Source organism: Labrus mixtus, chromosome 7 (assembly GCF_963584025.1).
Source record: "Labrus mixtus chromosome 7, fLabMix1.1, whole genome shotgun sequence".
NCBI classification, from domain to species: domain Eukaryota; kingdom Metazoa; phylum Chordata; class Actinopteri; order Labriformes; family Labridae; genus Labrus; species Labrus mixtus.
Genome location: NC_083618.1, coordinates 9,562,118 through 9,579,080, shown reverse-complemented (window position 1 = coordinate 9,579,080; position 16,963 = coordinate 9,562,118). Strand labels below are relative to the sequence as shown.

Genomic DNA, 16,963 nt, shown 5'->3' with positions numbered 1-16,963 from the left:
ACCAAAGTTAATTTACACCAAAGCAATCCACAAACATATAAACACAAGCTGCTCAAAGTCTTCATGTAGCCATAAAGACAGCACAGCAGTTTTTCAGAAATGGTTCAAACACCATTGGTGACCTTACAGATGAGCCAGTTGGGGCTTTATTTGCATCTATGTGAGAGCAGATACCTTTCATATGGTGGCTGAAAAGCACAAAAAGCCCACAGGCAGGGGGTGGGGGGTGGGGGGCTGAGCATAAAAGTCTTTCCTGCCCTCTGCTGGAGAAGTATTGTTTAACCCTTAACATGGGCAATGTTTTTTTCATGTCATTTTCAGACACATAAAAGAAAAGCATCTAAAAATCCCTGTTGAGGATGCTACAGTCTGACTCGTGGGTACTACAGTCTTGCACCTTATCAGTTAGTGAGGCAGTGTGGTGATCCTCATGCTTTGACTTGCAATAGGGTACGACACCATTGGGGTGGTGGCGTGACTCATGGTAATGCCTGGCAGAGGCTGCGTCATGGACACTGCCACTGGTGCCACAGAAACAGCAACCGGTGCCATAGAAACAGGTGGCGCCATCCCTTGAGCGATGGTCTGTGCAAGGGCAGCAGAGAGGGGGGTGATCTCAGGGTTGAGGTGGGGCGGAGGGGCTGTAGGTGGGGCAGCATTTGATGGGGGAGCTGAAGGAGCTCCAGTGGAAACAACAAGGTCTTGCTGCGTGACAGGCCGAGGCTGCAGTCCTGCGCTGCTCAGGGTGGTGTGGGTCTGAGCGATGCCATGATTGTAGGAACTTACAGCACCAACAGGGGGCGCCATACTCTGTTCAGAGGGTGCAGGAGTGGAGGACAGCGTCATCACCTTGGCTTGGCCCCGGAACTGGGCGTTTTGTTCCAGAAGAACCTCATTTGTGGCAATAAGATTAGAAACCTGAGGAACACACGAGACATGGATTAGAAAAGCTATCGACTGAGTTCTTGACCTGGACAATTCTCTTTTAATCCATTGATCATTTTGTAAATAGGATGTCTCAAGAAATTAAACAATTTAGATCACATTTTCTCAACAAAAAAAAAAACCAAGTACTGTAATTGTCATGAGTGTAAAAAAAACAGCATAAAAATGTCACATTAGACAAGTTGAAATCATCCATTGTTGTAAATTGTTATTTTTAAGATTTACTCAAAAAAAAATGTCAGGCAAACATTTTAAACAACCAGTGTAACCAGTTTAATTATTTGACTGACATACCAGCCTGAAGATGAAGATGTAATATCTCTGTTTGGATAAAAAATAAATTGCTTATGTAAAATCTTCTATGTAAAGCCTGAGAAACCTTACCTCATCTGTCATTTTACAATGAGATATACTCTACTCTACTCATTTTTATCTTACATAGATTTGTATCTACAATGTGTGTAGCAAAATGTTATCCATGTTTTATCAGACTGTTGTGGCAAGTGTCATTTTCTTTGCAGCCGTCTGTTGGGGCAGCAGCATCAGGGCTTGTGACTCTAAAAAGCTTAACAAGCTGATTAGGAGGGCTGGCTCTGTGCTGGGGACTCGCTGTGGAGCCCCTGGAGGTGGTGATGGGGAGAAGGATGATACAGAAACTGTTGAACATTATGGACAATAACATGCATCCCTTACACAATCTCGTGTGAACAAAAGAGTGTTTTTAGTGGGAGGCTACGGCAGCTAAGCTGCAAAAAGGACAGATTTAAAAATACTTTTTTACCTACTGCAATTGCACTTTAGACTCCCATTTAAGTAAGGACAGAAGACATTTAAACTTTTAAACTTTAGCCTGAGTTGCATATATCATATATCAAACTGTATTGTGGGCTCATGTTTTTTTGTATGGGTGGGATATGTATGTATATATCTGTTGTGTTGTGCGCACACCTACATTTCCCTGCTGGGATGAATAAAGTATATCTTATCTTAATCTTATTTACCTGCTTCTTCAACTCTTCCACCCTCTTCCTCAGCAAGGAATTCTCCTCCTCCAAGAACCTGAACTCAAGGGGCCGGGGTTGCAAGGTGGCCTGAACACCCAGCTCGTAGTGGCCTCCTCCTAACCCATCTGCAAAGCGCAGCCCCTCTAACCGCCGCCTCTTCAGCTGGAGAGCAGTGTGGTCCATTGAAGCCTCCAGAGAACCAGCATCAAACAGTCCACTCTCCAGCAGAGGGTCATACACAGAGCACGAGCTCCTGTCATACCGCCGCTGACCTGCAGAATTTATAGACAGACAACCACTCATCCCACCTCCACCCATTCCACCAACTCCAGAGATAACTGGATCTCTACATCCACCCAGGCTGGGGCAACCCATCCCCATCATGTTACTGCCAACTCCGCCTCCACCTCCTACGAGTCCTTGCATTCCTCCACAAGTACCTCCTCCTCCACCTCCTATCCCTACCCCTGTGTTCACCATTCCGCTGGCACCGGGCCCTACCACACCACCCACTCCAACCCTGGCAGGCTCATATTCAAAGTCCTTTTTGACATGGCGAAATTTACATTTATTGCCCCTCTGGCACTCGCCTTTCAGGAAGTCTCTGCAGATAGGGACCTCCCCACGGCTGTGGGGGAGATCCATTGGCGACAGACCCAGTCGTGCTGCAACTTTCCCTCTGAGTCTGAGGGGTAGCTCTCCTGTTTTCTTGTAATAGTCTTCGTCCTCTTTAGATCCGTGAACAAAGCGGCAGTTGGAGCGCATACACTCTTTATTCTGGTGGTCATGACAGAAGATGAATTCGTTTTTTTGCACTCCCAAGTCTGGCACCTCGTTAAAGTCTGGGTGTCTGAAGCGGCAGCGCTTCCCCCTCTTGCACACATTGCGTATGAAGTCCCTGCAGACACCATCTAACGCCAGTCCTGCCCCTTGCCCTCCACTTCCACCGTTCCCGCAACTGTTACCATTTCCAAGCGCCCCTCCTCCCCCCATGCTGCCAGAGCCAGATAAGTTGCCTCCAACGCTTCCTCCTGAACCCCCTCTGCCCTCCGCCAAGCCCCCTACCAGACCAGACCCAGGCCCTCCTTCTTCACCCAGACCAACAGCACTCCCACCACCACCTGATAGGTAGGAACTGTCCCGGTCAGGCATGGCACTTGGCCCAGCTTGAGGAGAAAACAGCACTCATGTGTATGATGGGGCTGATGTGACCAGGCGAATGTTATCATACACAGACAGACGAGTGGAGGATAGCCTTTTCCTTGGAGAAGTGCAATCTCCCGTTCGAAGATCTGTGGAAAAAAATATAAACCAAAGTTGAGCTTTGAAATCAGGAAAACTATGATATGAAAATTACCTGATGGGAACAGTACACTGAATACACCAAGTTTTTAGTATTCTTACATATCAAAGTGGTGGAAAGTATTTGAGAACATTTACTTAGGTGCTGCACTTCAGAACAATGTTGATGCACTTTTTACTTTCATACTTTTAAGTCACTCTGCCAAGTCAAATGATTTATTTAAAAAACAAACAAATAAAAAACAATGTAAGGGTATACGTTCTTCTGATATTCTGTATACGTTCTTTACCTTTCAGTATATTTTGATGCTCATTTTCGTGTACTGCAAATCGAGCAACATGTTTTTAATTCAACACAGTACGTCCAGAGTAGACTAGTCATTGTAAACAACACTTTCTCTACAACAAGCAGTAGGTGTCGTTTTCATCACTCATGAAGAGCAGCAGCCAATGTTTGGTTAAAATTACAGAAATACTAACAATTAGATGCATGTCGTGTTAAGCCTACACGACTACACATGTTATCCGCTGGTAAACAAGCCCCCTGTGCTGTCTCATATATCTGAATATGTAACATTAAAGCAGAAATGGTGCAGCGAGCCTGTCTTGCTCGTAGCACCACTTTAGCTTGTTTGGCTAGCGATTAGCGAACCTTTTCTGGCTTACTGGCTAAATGTGAGACGACCACAATTGACGCGAGGAGCAGGGTCCAGGATAAGAACCGAGTGAGTCCCACACAGAAACATACAACGTCTTCTGATTCTCCCTCTTGAAACTGTCAAGAGACGTGAGCTATTTCTTACAATCCTGTTTACCACTTCTTCTGTTTCTTCTTCTTTTCGGTTAGATGGCTCTTGGCGACCTGCGTAAAGGTGCATTACCGCCACCTACTGGTAGAGAGGCAGTAAAAACTAAACGAGAAAAAAAGAGGTTAATAAGCCCCTTAATTTCTGTCTTTTATTGGGATTTATTTTTACAAATATCATGAATTTATTGTATAGTTTACAAGATCCAGTTCCCAGAATATTATGTACTGTGTAGTCATTAGTCAATCATTAATTCGCTTCGACACATCAAGGCGAGCTTCTTTCCTCAGGCTGTCCGGACTGTTAACTCCACTCTCCTCAGTTAAAAACATAAACAGAACTAAACAAAACAGAACTGTAACTACATGATGCACACACACCACACATTCCAATCTGCACATTGCACTTTGACACCCTGGACACTTTACACTGTTTACATTATTTTATATTTTGTATATTCAAATATTTATTTTTTAAATTTTACATTATATTCTATTTTACTGTATATATGTGTATTAGTAATTTGAGTGTTATTGCATGGCCTTGCGGAACAGTCTTTACATTTCACTGTACATCTGTATGAGCATGTGACAAAAAAAAATCTTGAATCTTGAATCTTGAATTGTTTGAATTTTCCCCTTAACTTCCTCCTCTCCCCTCATAAAAACTGCAGTTCCTTAAAACATGCTTTATTGATTCTGGCTGACAAATGTAGGTAAATAATCCGGTTGTGTGTTTTCCTATAATGTGAAAAGTGTATTGTTGAGTCCTAGCCTCATGGTTCAAAGGTCACATATTATGCAAAATACACTTTACCATGGTTTTCTAACATTAATATTTGTCCCTAGTCAGTCTACAAACCTCCCAATTATGAGAAAAGTCAATCCTCTCCCTCTTTGCCTGCTCCACTTTTCAGAAAATGTTTGTTCAAACAGGCTGTTTGCAGATTTTCCCTTTATGACATCCCAAATGGAAGTAAGTAACCCATACCTTAGGTGGGTGGAACTCCCACAGCCATAGGTTTTTGATCCTAACTCTGAGTCTGTCTTCTCACAATAAACAATAGGGCATGGAACGAGAAAGCCCAAGAGACCCAAGCCCAAGGTTGAACACAGCTAATTTAGATTTAAAGCTGTAGACACAGAAACAGCCTGTTCGGAGCAGGGCTGAAATGGAAGAGTTTATAGGCATGATCAAATACAGGATCAACAAGGATTTTTGGCACAAAAAAAAAAACTTCACAGACATGGTTTGGGGAACTCTGATACTTATTTAAACTTTTTGAAAGGGAGTAATGTATAATATGTGATCTTTAATCTGTAGTTCCATTGTTTGTGATTTGAGTGATTGTTTGGTTAACATGTCTGCACCCTCATTTCTTCTACACCCTATTGGGCAGGAACCCAAATGCTGACATGATTAACCCTTTTGTTGTATGTATGTATTATGCAGTATATTTCATAGATGACATCTTGTCTGCATTATTTTCCTGACTTAATGCTGATTAGTGCTGACTGGCTACCTGATGCAATCAGTGTATTGTTTGCCTCAATCCATTGTAATCCCAGTACTATGGCTAAAAGCTCTGCAGTGTAAACTGATGGCCGATCAGTTGCTCTATTTCTGTGTTCTATGTTTGTGTTGTTCTGTGGGATAGAAAATGCTACACCTGCACGCCAGGTGTCCGGGTCCTTTGCATGCATTAGTTAAAACAAGGCCTGCACATGTTCTTTTTTTTTTTTTTTTTTTTACAGGACTCTCTGCTGCTGACATGTAAACAATACTACCATAAACCAAGGCTGCTCTCATACGGGAAAATCAAAAAAGACACGCACATCCCTAAGTTGGTGCTGGATCCAAAAACGAAAAGGTATAAAGAAGCAAAGTCCTTTCCTGTCCTGATTTACAACGTAAAAGATTACTGAGTTTCATACATTTAGTCTTTACTTTTTTGTGTTGTACCCATATCAGTCTTTCATTAAATACCAATAACAATCTGACAACCCTTACTTGTTGTAGTGCTTCATTATATAACTTAAGAGAAAGGGATTTATGCTGCTAGAGAAACTCACAACCTGACATGTTGTTATGGATGGTTTAAAATCCCATTTGTTCGCCCATTGTTCTACTGTCATAATAGCTTTCTGCATTTTCTTTTGTATGTAAAATATATTCTGAGCCCAGATCCAGAGGGCCATCATCAGCATAAAGCAACTTGCCTAGGCTATACTATGTTCCACCTGTTCAAAACGTATAATTAATAATTATAGTGAAAAATATAGGGCTACAAACACTGCCCTGTGGGGTGCCATGTTCTATTGTGTACATGCTGGAGTACTCAGAACCTACCCTTACTTCTATTGTTCTCGCAAATAAAAAATCAGACACCCACAATAACCGTCCTACACCTAATTTATCTAGTCCTTCTTTCCATAACATGTCACATGCAGGCTTTTTCTACATCAAAAAAGACAGCTACAAGTAGCTGTTGAGCTACAGGTCTACATAAAATGGAATCTTGTTGTATTTCTGTAGTTGTATTTCTTCCTTTACAGAATCCACTCTGATATGGGGAAAACAAATGTTTACTTTGTAGAAATGAATTAGAAGTTTATCCTTTCCATTGTTTTGACTAATTGAGATGTCAATGCAATTGTTCTGTAGTTTGATGGTGATGATTACACTTTCCCTGGTTTTAAGATAGGCACAATAACAGATTGCTTCCATTTTGTTGGAATTTCCTGTTTGCCACATGATCCGACAAAGAAGAAGACAACAGCACCGGTGCTTCTTGTTCTTCGAGGTTTATGGAGGTTGGCAAACAACAACTTGGTTCATTTCCGTCACCTACTGGTATGGAGTGTGGATAAAAATATCTAATGTGTACTACTCTTAATATTTAAAGTCTATGTTACTACTTTTTTATAAACAAAAAAAGATTAAACAATTTACAAAAAAATAATATATTTCCAATCAACTTACTTTGTATAAGCTGATGAAATAAAATGCAATAGTTCTTTTGTAGAATGTCTATTAAATCCATACGCACATTATCCTCCCCTGGTTTTGAATAGGCCGTCTTCTTTCTACCTCATATTTCTGACAGTGTAGAATAATCATAGACTAAATAGGACAATAACATGTTCCACAGTTTTCTGCTCTTGTCAGTGTTAATGTCTCCCTCTAGTGGTCCCAATGGCGAGTTGCGCTTAAACAGGTAGGTGATCACCTTTTCACCTGTAGGCTGTGGCCTTCACCGTGCTTGCTTTTTCACTGGTTTAAAAGTTTCACAGATTTAAGATTACAGCCATATCGCTTAGTCGCACAAAGTATTTATTAAAAGAGGTAATATTTGATGCATTAACATTTCCCCAAGTCGAACACGTTTTGTGTTTAGTTCAGTTGAAACAGGCGAAACAACTCGAGTCTCAAAGCGGTCATTTGAGTAAGCTAGTTCCTCTAGCTGCAGTATTTCAGCCTACAGCTCTAGAGAGCGCTGACGTGTAGAGATAACTGTCAGTGCATATGGAGATGAGCTGTCAAACCACAAGGTAACGATAACTTCTTTATTGTGAAACTGTCTGAGTTCCTCATCCATGAAGTCGCCCAACATGGCAGTGCAAGGTGTTTTCCACTGGATGCAAGCCTGCGTGGTCCTGCAGCTCTGCTTATCTCAAATCCTGCCTGCTTGTGCCTCGGAGGCAAGCAGAAATTACTACAATGTTCTCAGAGTTGAGCCCACAGCAAGTGACAGCGAGATAAAGAAGGCTTTCCGCAAGCTGGCAGTGCAATACCACCCTGATAAGAACAAGAGCATCGATGCAGAGAAGACTTTCAGAGAGATTGCTGAAGGTAGGCTAAAACATGCCTGCAATGGCTGAAACTTATGTGTTTAAGTTACAACCGTTGATTTCTAGATGATTTCTTAATAGGTTTAAGCTTTACAATACATTGTCTGCTATTTATGGATCAACTATATTGTTGTTTTGAAGGGTTGTGGTGCTGATGAAGTGAAATTAGGCTTTTCAGTTTATCAGCACCACAGCCCTTCAAAACAACAATAGTGGCCCAAAATGAATGATTGATAAAAAAAAATAAACGTATTTTATAGCACAATTGAATGCACGTAATGAACTTACAGCTAACTGTACTTTCATTTCTCAATCCAAACATCTCAACTCTGGGGTCTACTCTTCTAGCCTACAAGGTGCTTTCCACCAAGGAGAAGAGGTGGCTGTATGACAATGTGGGCCATGAAGCTGACCTAAATGATGAGGAGACCTCCTATAACCCTGAGGGCGGACATGAGTCAAGCTTCAGTTTTGCAGACTTCTTTCATGACTTTGATGAGAGTTCCTTTGCAGAGGAGCAGGTCTTCCACTGGAGTTTCAGTCAGGATGTGGAGGACGATGATGGCAGTCCCTATGAACATTACAGTTTCGAGGAGCCTGACTTCAGCTTTTATTTTGGTGATGGGGAATGAATTTGAAGAACAGCACCACTACCAGCTACCAGCTGCCGTGCATCGTTGTCCTGTATACAGAAAGCCTGTTATGGTTTAATGCATTGTCTTTTGTTGATCATAATAAAGTTTTCATTTGAAATGGTTAACTCGGTGTCTGTGTCTTGCATTGAGGATGTAGAAATTGAGGTTAACAAACCTCTGAGTACCTGTGTTTATCTTATAGGAAAATGTATGTTCAGTGGATGTTTACTGTTTGTTTGTTTTTAGGCTGGAAAGTTGACAGCTTGGGGGGAACTTATTGGATCAGTTTGCTAGTTTTACTGAGTGGGTGTGTCCAAGCTCCTGAGTTACTGACTAACATAGAAGTTACACATCTTTTTCTCTGAGCCAGCACTTTACATTTGGCTCTGTTTGACTTCATTTCATACAGGGCCAGCGTGCACTTTGACCGAAAGGAAATCCTGTGCCTGCTCAGCGGTTGGAGAGTGAGCTCTCTAAAGCCAACATTTAGACAAAAGATCTTCACAGCTTATTGCTGTTTTTAGGAAGATAAAGTGGGATTGAAGAATTTTACAAAGCAGAGAAGGACGTACTGGAAAGAATAACTCAAGTTATACAATGATGGTAAGTATGCCTTCAAATGCTCTCTCTGCCAACCTCTGACAATCATGTGACAGCTTTTTACTCCATGCAGACATATATTGTTGCTAAGGGAAGTTTTTAATTTCCTTTATTCTCAGTTTGCATAATAAAAAAAAAAGTAAGAGGAGTTGTGTTTTGAATCAAACTAAGTTTGTTTAGGCTGTTTTCCTTGACATGTAGTAATTAGCTTGCATACTAATGTGGTTTTACCTTACTCAAAATATCATCTTGCTTAATGTTGCATGTTCAATGTTACAGGAAGAGGTTAAAGAGGCTACATCAGCTCTGAGTGTCCATAGTCACAACATCAAGGTTACAGAGTTGTTGAAAGACGGGGACACTCTCACCTTCCTTGTTATATCTCAAAAAGTAAGAAAACCTTGTTTTTACTTGTTTGCTGCCAACTTTGTTTACACTAGATCTGTGTACATGTGTAAAACCAGAGGGACAAGTCTGTTTTATTTATTTGAATGACAATGTTGTCAACACAGAAAGTTTGGGGTGTCATGACGTCTCTTTTGTGTGGCAGCTGTCGGGGACTGGAGAGTTCCATGTGGTTCGGATCTACGATGACTTTGAGTGGCTGCAGCAGCATTTTTTCTCCCAAGAGGATGTGCCCGGGTTGCAGGGAATCATAGTCAGTTCTTTTTTTCTTTTCTTTTTTGCAAGCAGACCCCTTTGTAAACCTTTGCACAAATTTCCGCCCTGATGGTTTGTTAGAGCTGAAACATGTCTGTCACTCACTCTTGTCAGTTTAGAGTCAGGCTTTGTTATGTTGTATTTTTAGGCTCTTAATTTGAAGCTTTATTTACTTAACGTTCTAACTTGAAATGAAGTTGTCCTGTAACACAGACCAAGTATCTGAAGGCTTCCATCTGCCTTCTTTACCTCCTCCTATTATTAATGGTGTGGAAACTGATTCATTCAGTCATTGTGCCAGCTGCCCTAGTTTCTGTTCAAAAAATAGGTAGAAGCTCTGTGCCTGTTATTGTTATTTTTTATTATTATCCATGCACTTTACATTTAAAAAAGTACTAACCTTATATATTTTTTTATTTAACCTTTATTTATCCAGGAAAGTCACATTGAGATTAAAAACCTCTTTTTCAAGGGAGTCCTGGCCATTTGGTTCATCTATCAGGCTAAGAACCTAATGGGACAAACAATTATGAAGAAATCAATAGATAAATCTTACTTTGAACATCAGTATACGAAATAATAAAAGTCTACTCTCTTCTTTCTTGAAGTTTCCTCCTCTTCCTCCGAAGGCCCAGGTGAACCCATCTGCCAAGGCGATGAAACAGCTTGGTGAGTACATCTGATAACCACCTCCACAAAAAAATGTGAAAGATCAAAAAGATAAATTAACGGACTATATTTTTCATTCCTGTGTGTTTTCTCTTTTTAAGAGTCAATGTGATATGAGGTGTTCAAGGTGTTGAAAATGTTGATGGTTTTCCTGCAGGCCTCCTTGGTTTGGGAGAGTGGCAGCCGTACTGTAAAGCTCTGGAAACCTTCATCCGGCAGGTTGCTGCACACAGCACACTCAGCAAAAATATAGCTCTGGAAATATTCCTTACAAGCGCAGATGTAAGTGAACACAAATGAACAGCTATTTATCAGTTGTTGTTTTTTCATATATGTTTTAACACTAAACTCAGGTAAAAGGAATCATTTTATATTGCAAAAAGGTGCAACGTGATGCCTTTTTATGAAAAAGACCAGCAATAAATGGCTGAACTTTCACTAACTTTGTTTCAGTAGGGAAAATAAGAGACAAAATAGCAACGTGACACAACAGTTGTGTCCTCATGTCCACACTTGGACATACCTATTGTATGCATGCTTGTCTGTTATCAGCTGTAATGTGAACTTAGAAGAGAGTGGTTAGGACACAGATACAGTGCCACTGTTGGATAGAGAAATATCAAACAGGCTGGTGAAATGTCATGAAAAGAGAGCACTGAAATGTTTCAAAGGGAAGTTAGGTTCACTGAATAAACACAAGCGTGCTGTGCCTGCAAATATTACAGAGAGCGTGCAAAAAGACATGACTTTGTTCTTAAGTGCACGTATAAAGTTAACAGCTTTAATCAGATGCAGGATTCTGACTAAATAGAATGATCAGCTTAAAGTAACTTTTTTTTAAGCAATACATATAATTAATTCTTCATAGAGTCTATTATAAACAGATGTATGCATTATGAAAGCAGGAACGAGTCCATAGAGTTATAGTTTACTATTTAAAAGTCAGAGTTTTTGTCTGTCAGTGCTCATCCTGAGACTTTTGAACTCAATAAGAATTAAGTTTTATGCTTAATGTTAATTCGTTTGGGGGCGCTGTTGGCCGAGTGGTTAGGGTGCGCGTCCCATGTACAGAGGCTATAGTCCTCAAAGGGGGCTTCAAATCCAGGGTTCAAATCCGACCCGTGGCTCCTTTTCCTCATGTATTTCCCCACTCTCTCTGTCCCTGATTTCCAATTCTATCCACTGTCCTGGTTCTCCAATAAAGAGAACTTTCACAAAAAGCCCAAAAATAAATCTAAAAAAAAAAAAAAAAATGTTAATTATTAGTTTCATGTTGTTGTTAGCATCTCGTTCTGTGGCCTGTAGGCATCCTCCCATGTGAGGAAGCTTTCATGCACCTTGTTTACTTTGCAAAAGAAGCAGTATTTACTTGAACAAACGTTGCTTGTTTATTTTTGATCTTGTGTGCAGCCTCCAGGCAAACAGAAAGCAAGGAAAGGCATTTTCAACCGGCTGAGCCATGCTGTGGAGGAAAAGAGGAAAAATGGCCATAAGGTACGCAACAGGCACTCAAACAAACCAATGATGCAGCCTCTACACCTGTATGTTAGGTTTTTATTGTGACACTGTGTGTGTCCGCAGGACGTGGATGAGTTCTTTCAAACTGAGCGTGATCATAACATTCTTCTGACTGGCTGCGCCAAGACTGCAGCTGAGGTGAGCCAGACAACTTTATTTATTATTTTCTTGCCCCCCTCCCCTTTTCCCCCCTTATACAAGCAGACCAGATTGTGTTTTATACAAATAAGGCTTTGTTCTTCATACAGAAATTCCTGGATGTGGTGCTGACTGAGCAAAGTAAGGAGACTTTTGCTTTTTAGTTTGAAGGTTTAAAAAGACAAACATGAAGTGCTCACCAGTTTGTGTTATATTGGATTTATTTTTGTACAGATTTAGCGGTTGATATTTGTTGTAGGACAGGTAGCTCATTAGTGTGACCCAAAACAACAACGCAAATTGTATTTGTCCCAGGTCTCATGTTAGTTTTTAGCTCCTGTTTTCTTTGTTTGCAGAAATAGCGGTGGCCTGTGGGCACTTCGCCGCTGCCTTGCAACTCTTTGTGGAACCAGGGGACGACCCAGCCAAACAGGCTTTCACAAAGTGAGACAAATAGTAGCATCAGTCACATGCAAACATCACATGAAGTAAAAGTAAATGCGTCTGAAATCTGCATACAAAATGAAATATATGAGTATGAGTAGAGAAAATTAACAACACGTTCTTCTTATAGGGCTTGTGTGAAATTATCCGAGGTCTTTAATTCTTTACAGGTAAGTTTATTCTCTTTAATAAAATAAAAATAAATATGATGAAATACTCATCTGCAGAGGAGGTTTGCAAGTCATGTGCTTGTGTGTGTGTGTGTGTGTGTGTGTGTGTGTGTGCAGAAAAATATGACAAGTGTTGCTGAGAACAACTTCAACACTGTCGGTCTAGGCCTGGACCTGGATTCACGCTACCAGGAGGCCGAAAAGGTTCGTCTGCTATAGTTCTCTTTAAATGTATGCTTTCTTTACATGCAGCTCTTTTGAATACGATCATTTGTCATTTCTAAAACTTCACATGGCTATAATTTCTCAAACAGGAAATGCTCTTTAGGAGAACCTGTAAACTGGTGGAGATGGAGAATGCAAGAAGGAATGCAGAGAAGGCCAAACCTGCCAAGAAAGCTGCTGTGAGTGTCCCATGGTCCAAACCAATGCATTACAATTTGTAAATACTATCATGTGACCAGCAGGTGTCAGTATTGTTCTACTAAAATTCTGTGCAAGAGGAAAGATTAGACCAAATCTGATAAGAAGACGTAAGAATTGAGTATAGCTCGTAAATTTACTGTGATTAGGACAACTTGTATACTGATGATGACATGCTCTTCATATTAATCAGATGGAGGAGGCGAAGGAAGCAGCAGAGGCGGACTTTGCTCAGATTTGTGAAATGGCTAGAAATGAGGTAAAACGTCACAATTATTTTCCACAGTGTCTCAAGTGAGTTGTGTAACCCCCTGTTTGTTTACATCTATATATAGTATTTGTTTTGACATGCTTTTTTTTTTTGGTCCCCCCAAGATTAAACACTTCCAGAACGTGCGTGTGGAGATTTTCCAGCAGGCTCTGGTTCAGTGGTGTGAAAAGCAGCTTCTTACAGCCAAAGAAAATGCTGACCTGTTCAACCAGCACCTGCAGGCCTTTAAAGAGATGGCCTAGTGACCCCACTGACTCCCTCCCTCCTAATCCTCAGTGTGTCTAAATGTAGCATTGGCTATGACCTAAACAGTTTCCTTCAGCTTGTTTTGGCCTGCTTGTTGTAGGCGGTTTTTTTTTCTTTTTAAAATCTTTAAAATCAGTTAAAAAAAAAACATGTCACGAAGAGGAATTGAAACCTTTGTGATAATAAAACCATATTTGTTCTGTGTTTGCACTCGTTCCAATAAAGCCTGAGTTGAAGTGATGGTTTGGATTTCTCAGCCTTGGACTTTTCTAAGGCCATTGCAGGTGTGTGACTGAGTGTGCATGTGGGCTTTTCTACGCTCATACATTTGTGCTGAGAGTGGTATTGTGCAGCTCTCTAGCCACTACACCAGCCAGGGTCACACAAAATAAAGTGTGATGAATTGATTCCCAAAGTACCTGCTAGCCTTTGTGTGTGTTTCTCACTCCTGGAGCATTAATCAGTTTGTTTGACTGCTCCTTCAAGGACGTGGCAGCAAGGACACTCTGCACTGCCTTTTAGTTCAGAAAACTATTTTAGCTTTGTGAATATCTATTAATTATCTTACATACAGTTGCTCTATTTTTCCTTAAAGTCTAAAACCTGTAAGTGTGATGTCTCGTCCAAAACTACGACATGATTAACTGAGATTTCTAGCACATAAGCCCAATGTCATCCTCCCCTTCTCTGTCTGCTATAGACTGAAGGTCCATATCTCAGCCCTGCTGAGCTCTTCATCTCATCTGTTCCAGCCTGTAATCTCTCCGTTGGGTGAATAAGGAGGAGTGGTTCCCATTTCAGGAAATGAGTCAGAGAGAGATCGATGGCAGGTCTCATAAGAAGAGCTGCAGAGAGGAGGTCTCGTTCATTTGACACATTGTAGGAGTAGATAAAGGGCAATCGTGCCGTTGAGGGCCCACAGTGTGTTTGCTATCCACCTAAACTGAATATTTTGGAATATTTGGTATATTCTTGGTTGGGATAAAGCTTCCTACATTTTTTTACACTCTGATATAACATCTATATTCCTCCATAGTAACTGGCTTTATACCATTTCTCAGCCCAGATAAAAGTAACAATAACTTTTATTTATAAAGCACTTTAAATGCACTCAAAAATCAGTTACGTAACACTTAACAATAAAATTAAAACTTGCAACAAAAAGTAAACACGAACACAAATTGACAAATAATAAACCAAATAATAAGGAAAAAAACATAAAGGCAAAAATAATTGATATTACATTATATAAGACATAAGTGAACCTGCGCACATTCAAAGGACAAATCAGCCCGGTGAAGAAACCCCACAAAAAGTGGAAAGGGATACAGAAAGGAGAGTCTGCAGAGAGATGTTAGAAGGAGCAAAGGGGAGGCAGAGCCAGAGCAAGAAACGTGTTTACTAGAGCTCACCCCTGTTGTGATAGGCTTCACACTCTACTTCCCCAAAAGATAGCAAAGATTGCATAACTTTAAGAAATGCTAAAAATAAAAAAAACTTTTATAGGAAAGCACTGCAGGGTCGTGTAAGGGAAACACCACTGCTAACATTAAGCAGGTTGTTGGTTCAGATCCACTGCTTATGGTTCTTAGGAAATATCATAATGTAATGGAAAAACTTCAACAGCATGTTGGTGTAAAGGTTAGCAATGCACCTTTCAGCAGAAATGTTGTGGGTGTGAAACCCTGGGGCTGGAACATTTCTTAAAAGTTATAACAAAATGTACTTTTTTAAGAAAATGCCACAGTGTGCTAAGGTGGTCAAGGTGTAAGACTGTCTCTTCCTCAGAAGGTTGTAGGGTTTGAAACTGCTGACTATCTAGGAGGTTTTTCTGCGAAGAGCATGCAGGTTCTCCCCGAGCGTTCATCAAGAGTGTGGAGACCCTCTTACTTTGCACTTACAGAGGATAAGTGGTGTGGTGGGTAGCACTGCTGCCTCACAGCGTGATTGTTCTGTGCTCCAATCCCCCAGCTGGGGCCTTTTTTAAAAAAGATCATTATGTAATGGAAAATATCTACTTGCACGGTAGATTGGAGGTGTTAAAGGTAGCAGAATAATAAATAAAAAAATACAATGCAACAAAATAGATACTGAAGCAGAAAAAATACTTTAGATACTACCCAGTAGTGTACAGGGTAGCACTGTCGCCTTGTTATAAGAAAGTTGTGGGTTTGAAGTTCCTGGTTGGTTAGGGCCTTTTTGTGATGATCATGCATGTGTATATGTGGGTTAATGGAAAGTATTTTTTGAAATCCTCCAAAAATAAAAAAGACATGACGGTCAGGCTAATCATTACCCAAAATAAGTGTGGAGAGTGTGAGAGACCAATAGTATTTAGCAATGGGAGCATCTCTTCAGAAATATATTTAGGCATTGCTATATTTTGAGCCCAGTGCTGACATGTTTAAAATGGTGCTAGTAAATGAGAAGAGATTCACCGCACACAAGAAGGCTGAATTAGTTATTTTGATTTAAATACATACTCAAACAAACGGCACGTTTTGCCCGCATGGCTTTATCAGGTTCGTGGTAGTAAGAACAGTCGTTTAGGTCAATGTATTTTTCCCTATTGGCTTTGAATGCATCCCCATAGAAGTAGGTCAAGTCCTTCCGTAGTCCAGCTCCATAAAATTGCCTGAGCTTATTTAAAGCACCTGTGGCAACATGGCTGTCTCTTCATTTGTCTCTGCCTCTAGGTAGACATATGGGGTTCCCTGTCTGTGACTCTGTGGTAGGTAATGAGGTCAAAAGATTGTTTCAAGGTTTTGATTAAGGTTAGTTAAGTGATTTTGCATTTACTTCATGATAAGTATGTAATTATTTGGAGGTAAGTCAAATTCTAAGGTAGTGTAAATATACTAATAACATGTTGAATTCCGTAACTGCCTGACTGATTTTATCTGACTGATAGTTTTTTCTTCAATATTTTAGTTTTTCCCTTCAGTGGAACTGGTGGCCAGTTATGAATGAATTATTTCTAACTAGAGACACACACAAAATAAACTACATTGCTGAAGAACTTATGGTAAATAAACCTTTTGATACTTTTCATAAAATATTTGACTTTCATTATGTAACAATTCTATTCTCACCAGCACTTTCGTCATCAGTTATCAAATAATTATTAATACATTTGCATTTCCTTTGGAAACTGGTCTTTCTTGCTTCAGTTATTGAAGTGTTGTTGCCTTTATGATCAAGTGTGTTAAATATTCCTGGGGTGAAAGCCCTCAGGTGGCATTGCTGAGTAAGTTAGATTCTGGTTTAGAGTTGATTAAACA

General features: G+C 40.4%; 3 protein-coding genes across 6 annotated transcripts; 2 read left to right on the top strand and 1 right to left on the bottom strand.

The window, feature by feature from the left end:
- Positions 1-118: 118 nt before the first annotated feature.
- On the bottom strand, positions 119-4,103 carry zc3h10 (zinc finger CCCH-type containing 10). 3 transcript variants are annotated; one of them, XM_061042653.1, is made up of 3 exons: positions 3,904-4,103; positions 1,947-3,241; positions 119-918 (listed from the first exon to the last, which is right to left on the bottom strand). In XM_061042653.1, exons 2-3 carry the CDS (start codon positions 3,099-3,101, stop codon positions 406-408), a joined length of 1,668 nt encoding a protein of 555 aa, XP_060898636.1. In that variant the 5' UTR covers positions 3,102-3,241; positions 3,904-4,103; the 3' UTR covers positions 119-405. The 3 variants fall into 3 exon arrangements, with proteins under 3 accessions (XP_060898636.1, XP_060898635.1, XP_060898637.1); XM_061042652.1 differs by having other exon boundaries at positions 3,918-4,103; XM_061042654.1 differs by lacking the exon at positions 3,904-4,103 and adding an exon at positions 3,542-3,897.
- A 3,207-nt stretch (positions 4,104-7,310) lies between these two features.
- On the top strand, positions 7,311-8,668 carry zgc:152986 (uncharacterized protein LOC101884054 homolog). The gene is made up of 2 exons (XM_061042647.1): positions 7,311-7,909; positions 8,257-8,668. The coding sequence occupies exons 1-2, from the start codon at positions 7,654-7,656 to the stop codon at positions 8,538-8,540; spliced, it is 540 nt and encodes a 179-aa protein (XP_060898630.1). The 5' UTR covers positions 7,311-7,653; the 3' UTR covers positions 8,541-8,668.
- Positions 8,669-8,913: 245 nt separating this feature from the next.
- si:dkey-28n18.9 (sorting nexin-6) lies at positions 8,914-13,918 on the top strand. 2 transcript variants are annotated; one of them, XM_061042646.1, is made up of 14 exons: positions 8,914-9,146; positions 9,423-9,533; positions 9,694-9,801; positions 10,412-10,472; positions 10,630-10,754; positions 11,883-11,966; positions 12,054-12,128; positions 12,239-12,269; positions 12,485-12,572; positions 12,703-12,742; positions 12,860-12,946; positions 13,057-13,146; positions 13,359-13,424; positions 13,541-13,918. In XM_061042646.1, exons 1-14 carry the CDS (start codon positions 9,141-9,143, stop codon positions 13,676-13,678), a joined length of 1,110 nt encoding a protein of 369 aa, XP_060898629.1. In that variant the 5' UTR covers positions 8,914-9,140; the 3' UTR covers positions 13,679-13,918. The 2 variants fall into 2 exon arrangements, with proteins under 2 accessions (XP_060898629.1, XP_060898628.1); XM_061042645.1 differs by lacking the exon at positions 8,914-9,146 and having other exon boundaries at positions 9,414-9,533.
- Positions 13,919-16,963: the final 3,045 nt, after the last annotated feature.

Coding starts and splice junctions, on each gene's coding strand:
- zc3h10 (XM_061042653.1), bottom strand. CDS start 3,101: ATGCCTGACCGGGACAGTTCCTACCTATCAGGTGGTGGTGGGAGTGCT. Junction 919..1,946: donor TGGAAGAGTTGAAGAAGCAG/GTAAATAAGATT, acceptor TGTGTTCCTCAG/GTTTCTAATCTTATTGCCAC.
- zgc:152986 (XM_061042647.1), top strand. CDS start 7,654: ATGAAGTCGCCCAACATGGCAGTGCAAGGTGTTTTCCACTGGATGCAA. Junction 7,910..8,256: donor TTTCAGAGAGATTGCTGAAG/GTAGGCTAAAAC, acceptor CTACTCTTCTAG/CCTACAAGGTGCTTTCCACC.
- si:dkey-28n18.9 (XM_061042645.1), top strand. CDS start 9,414: ATGTTACAGGAAGAGGTTAAAGAGGCTACATCAGCTCTGAGTGTCCAT. Junction 11,967..12,053: donor AGAGGAAAAATGGCCATAAG/GTACGCAACAGG, acceptor GTGTGTCCGCAG/GACGTGGATGAGTTCTTTCA. Junction 12,947..13,056: donor GCTACCAGGAGGCCGAAAAG/GTTCGTCTGCTA, acceptor TTTCTCAAACAG/GAAATGCTCTTTAGGAGAAC.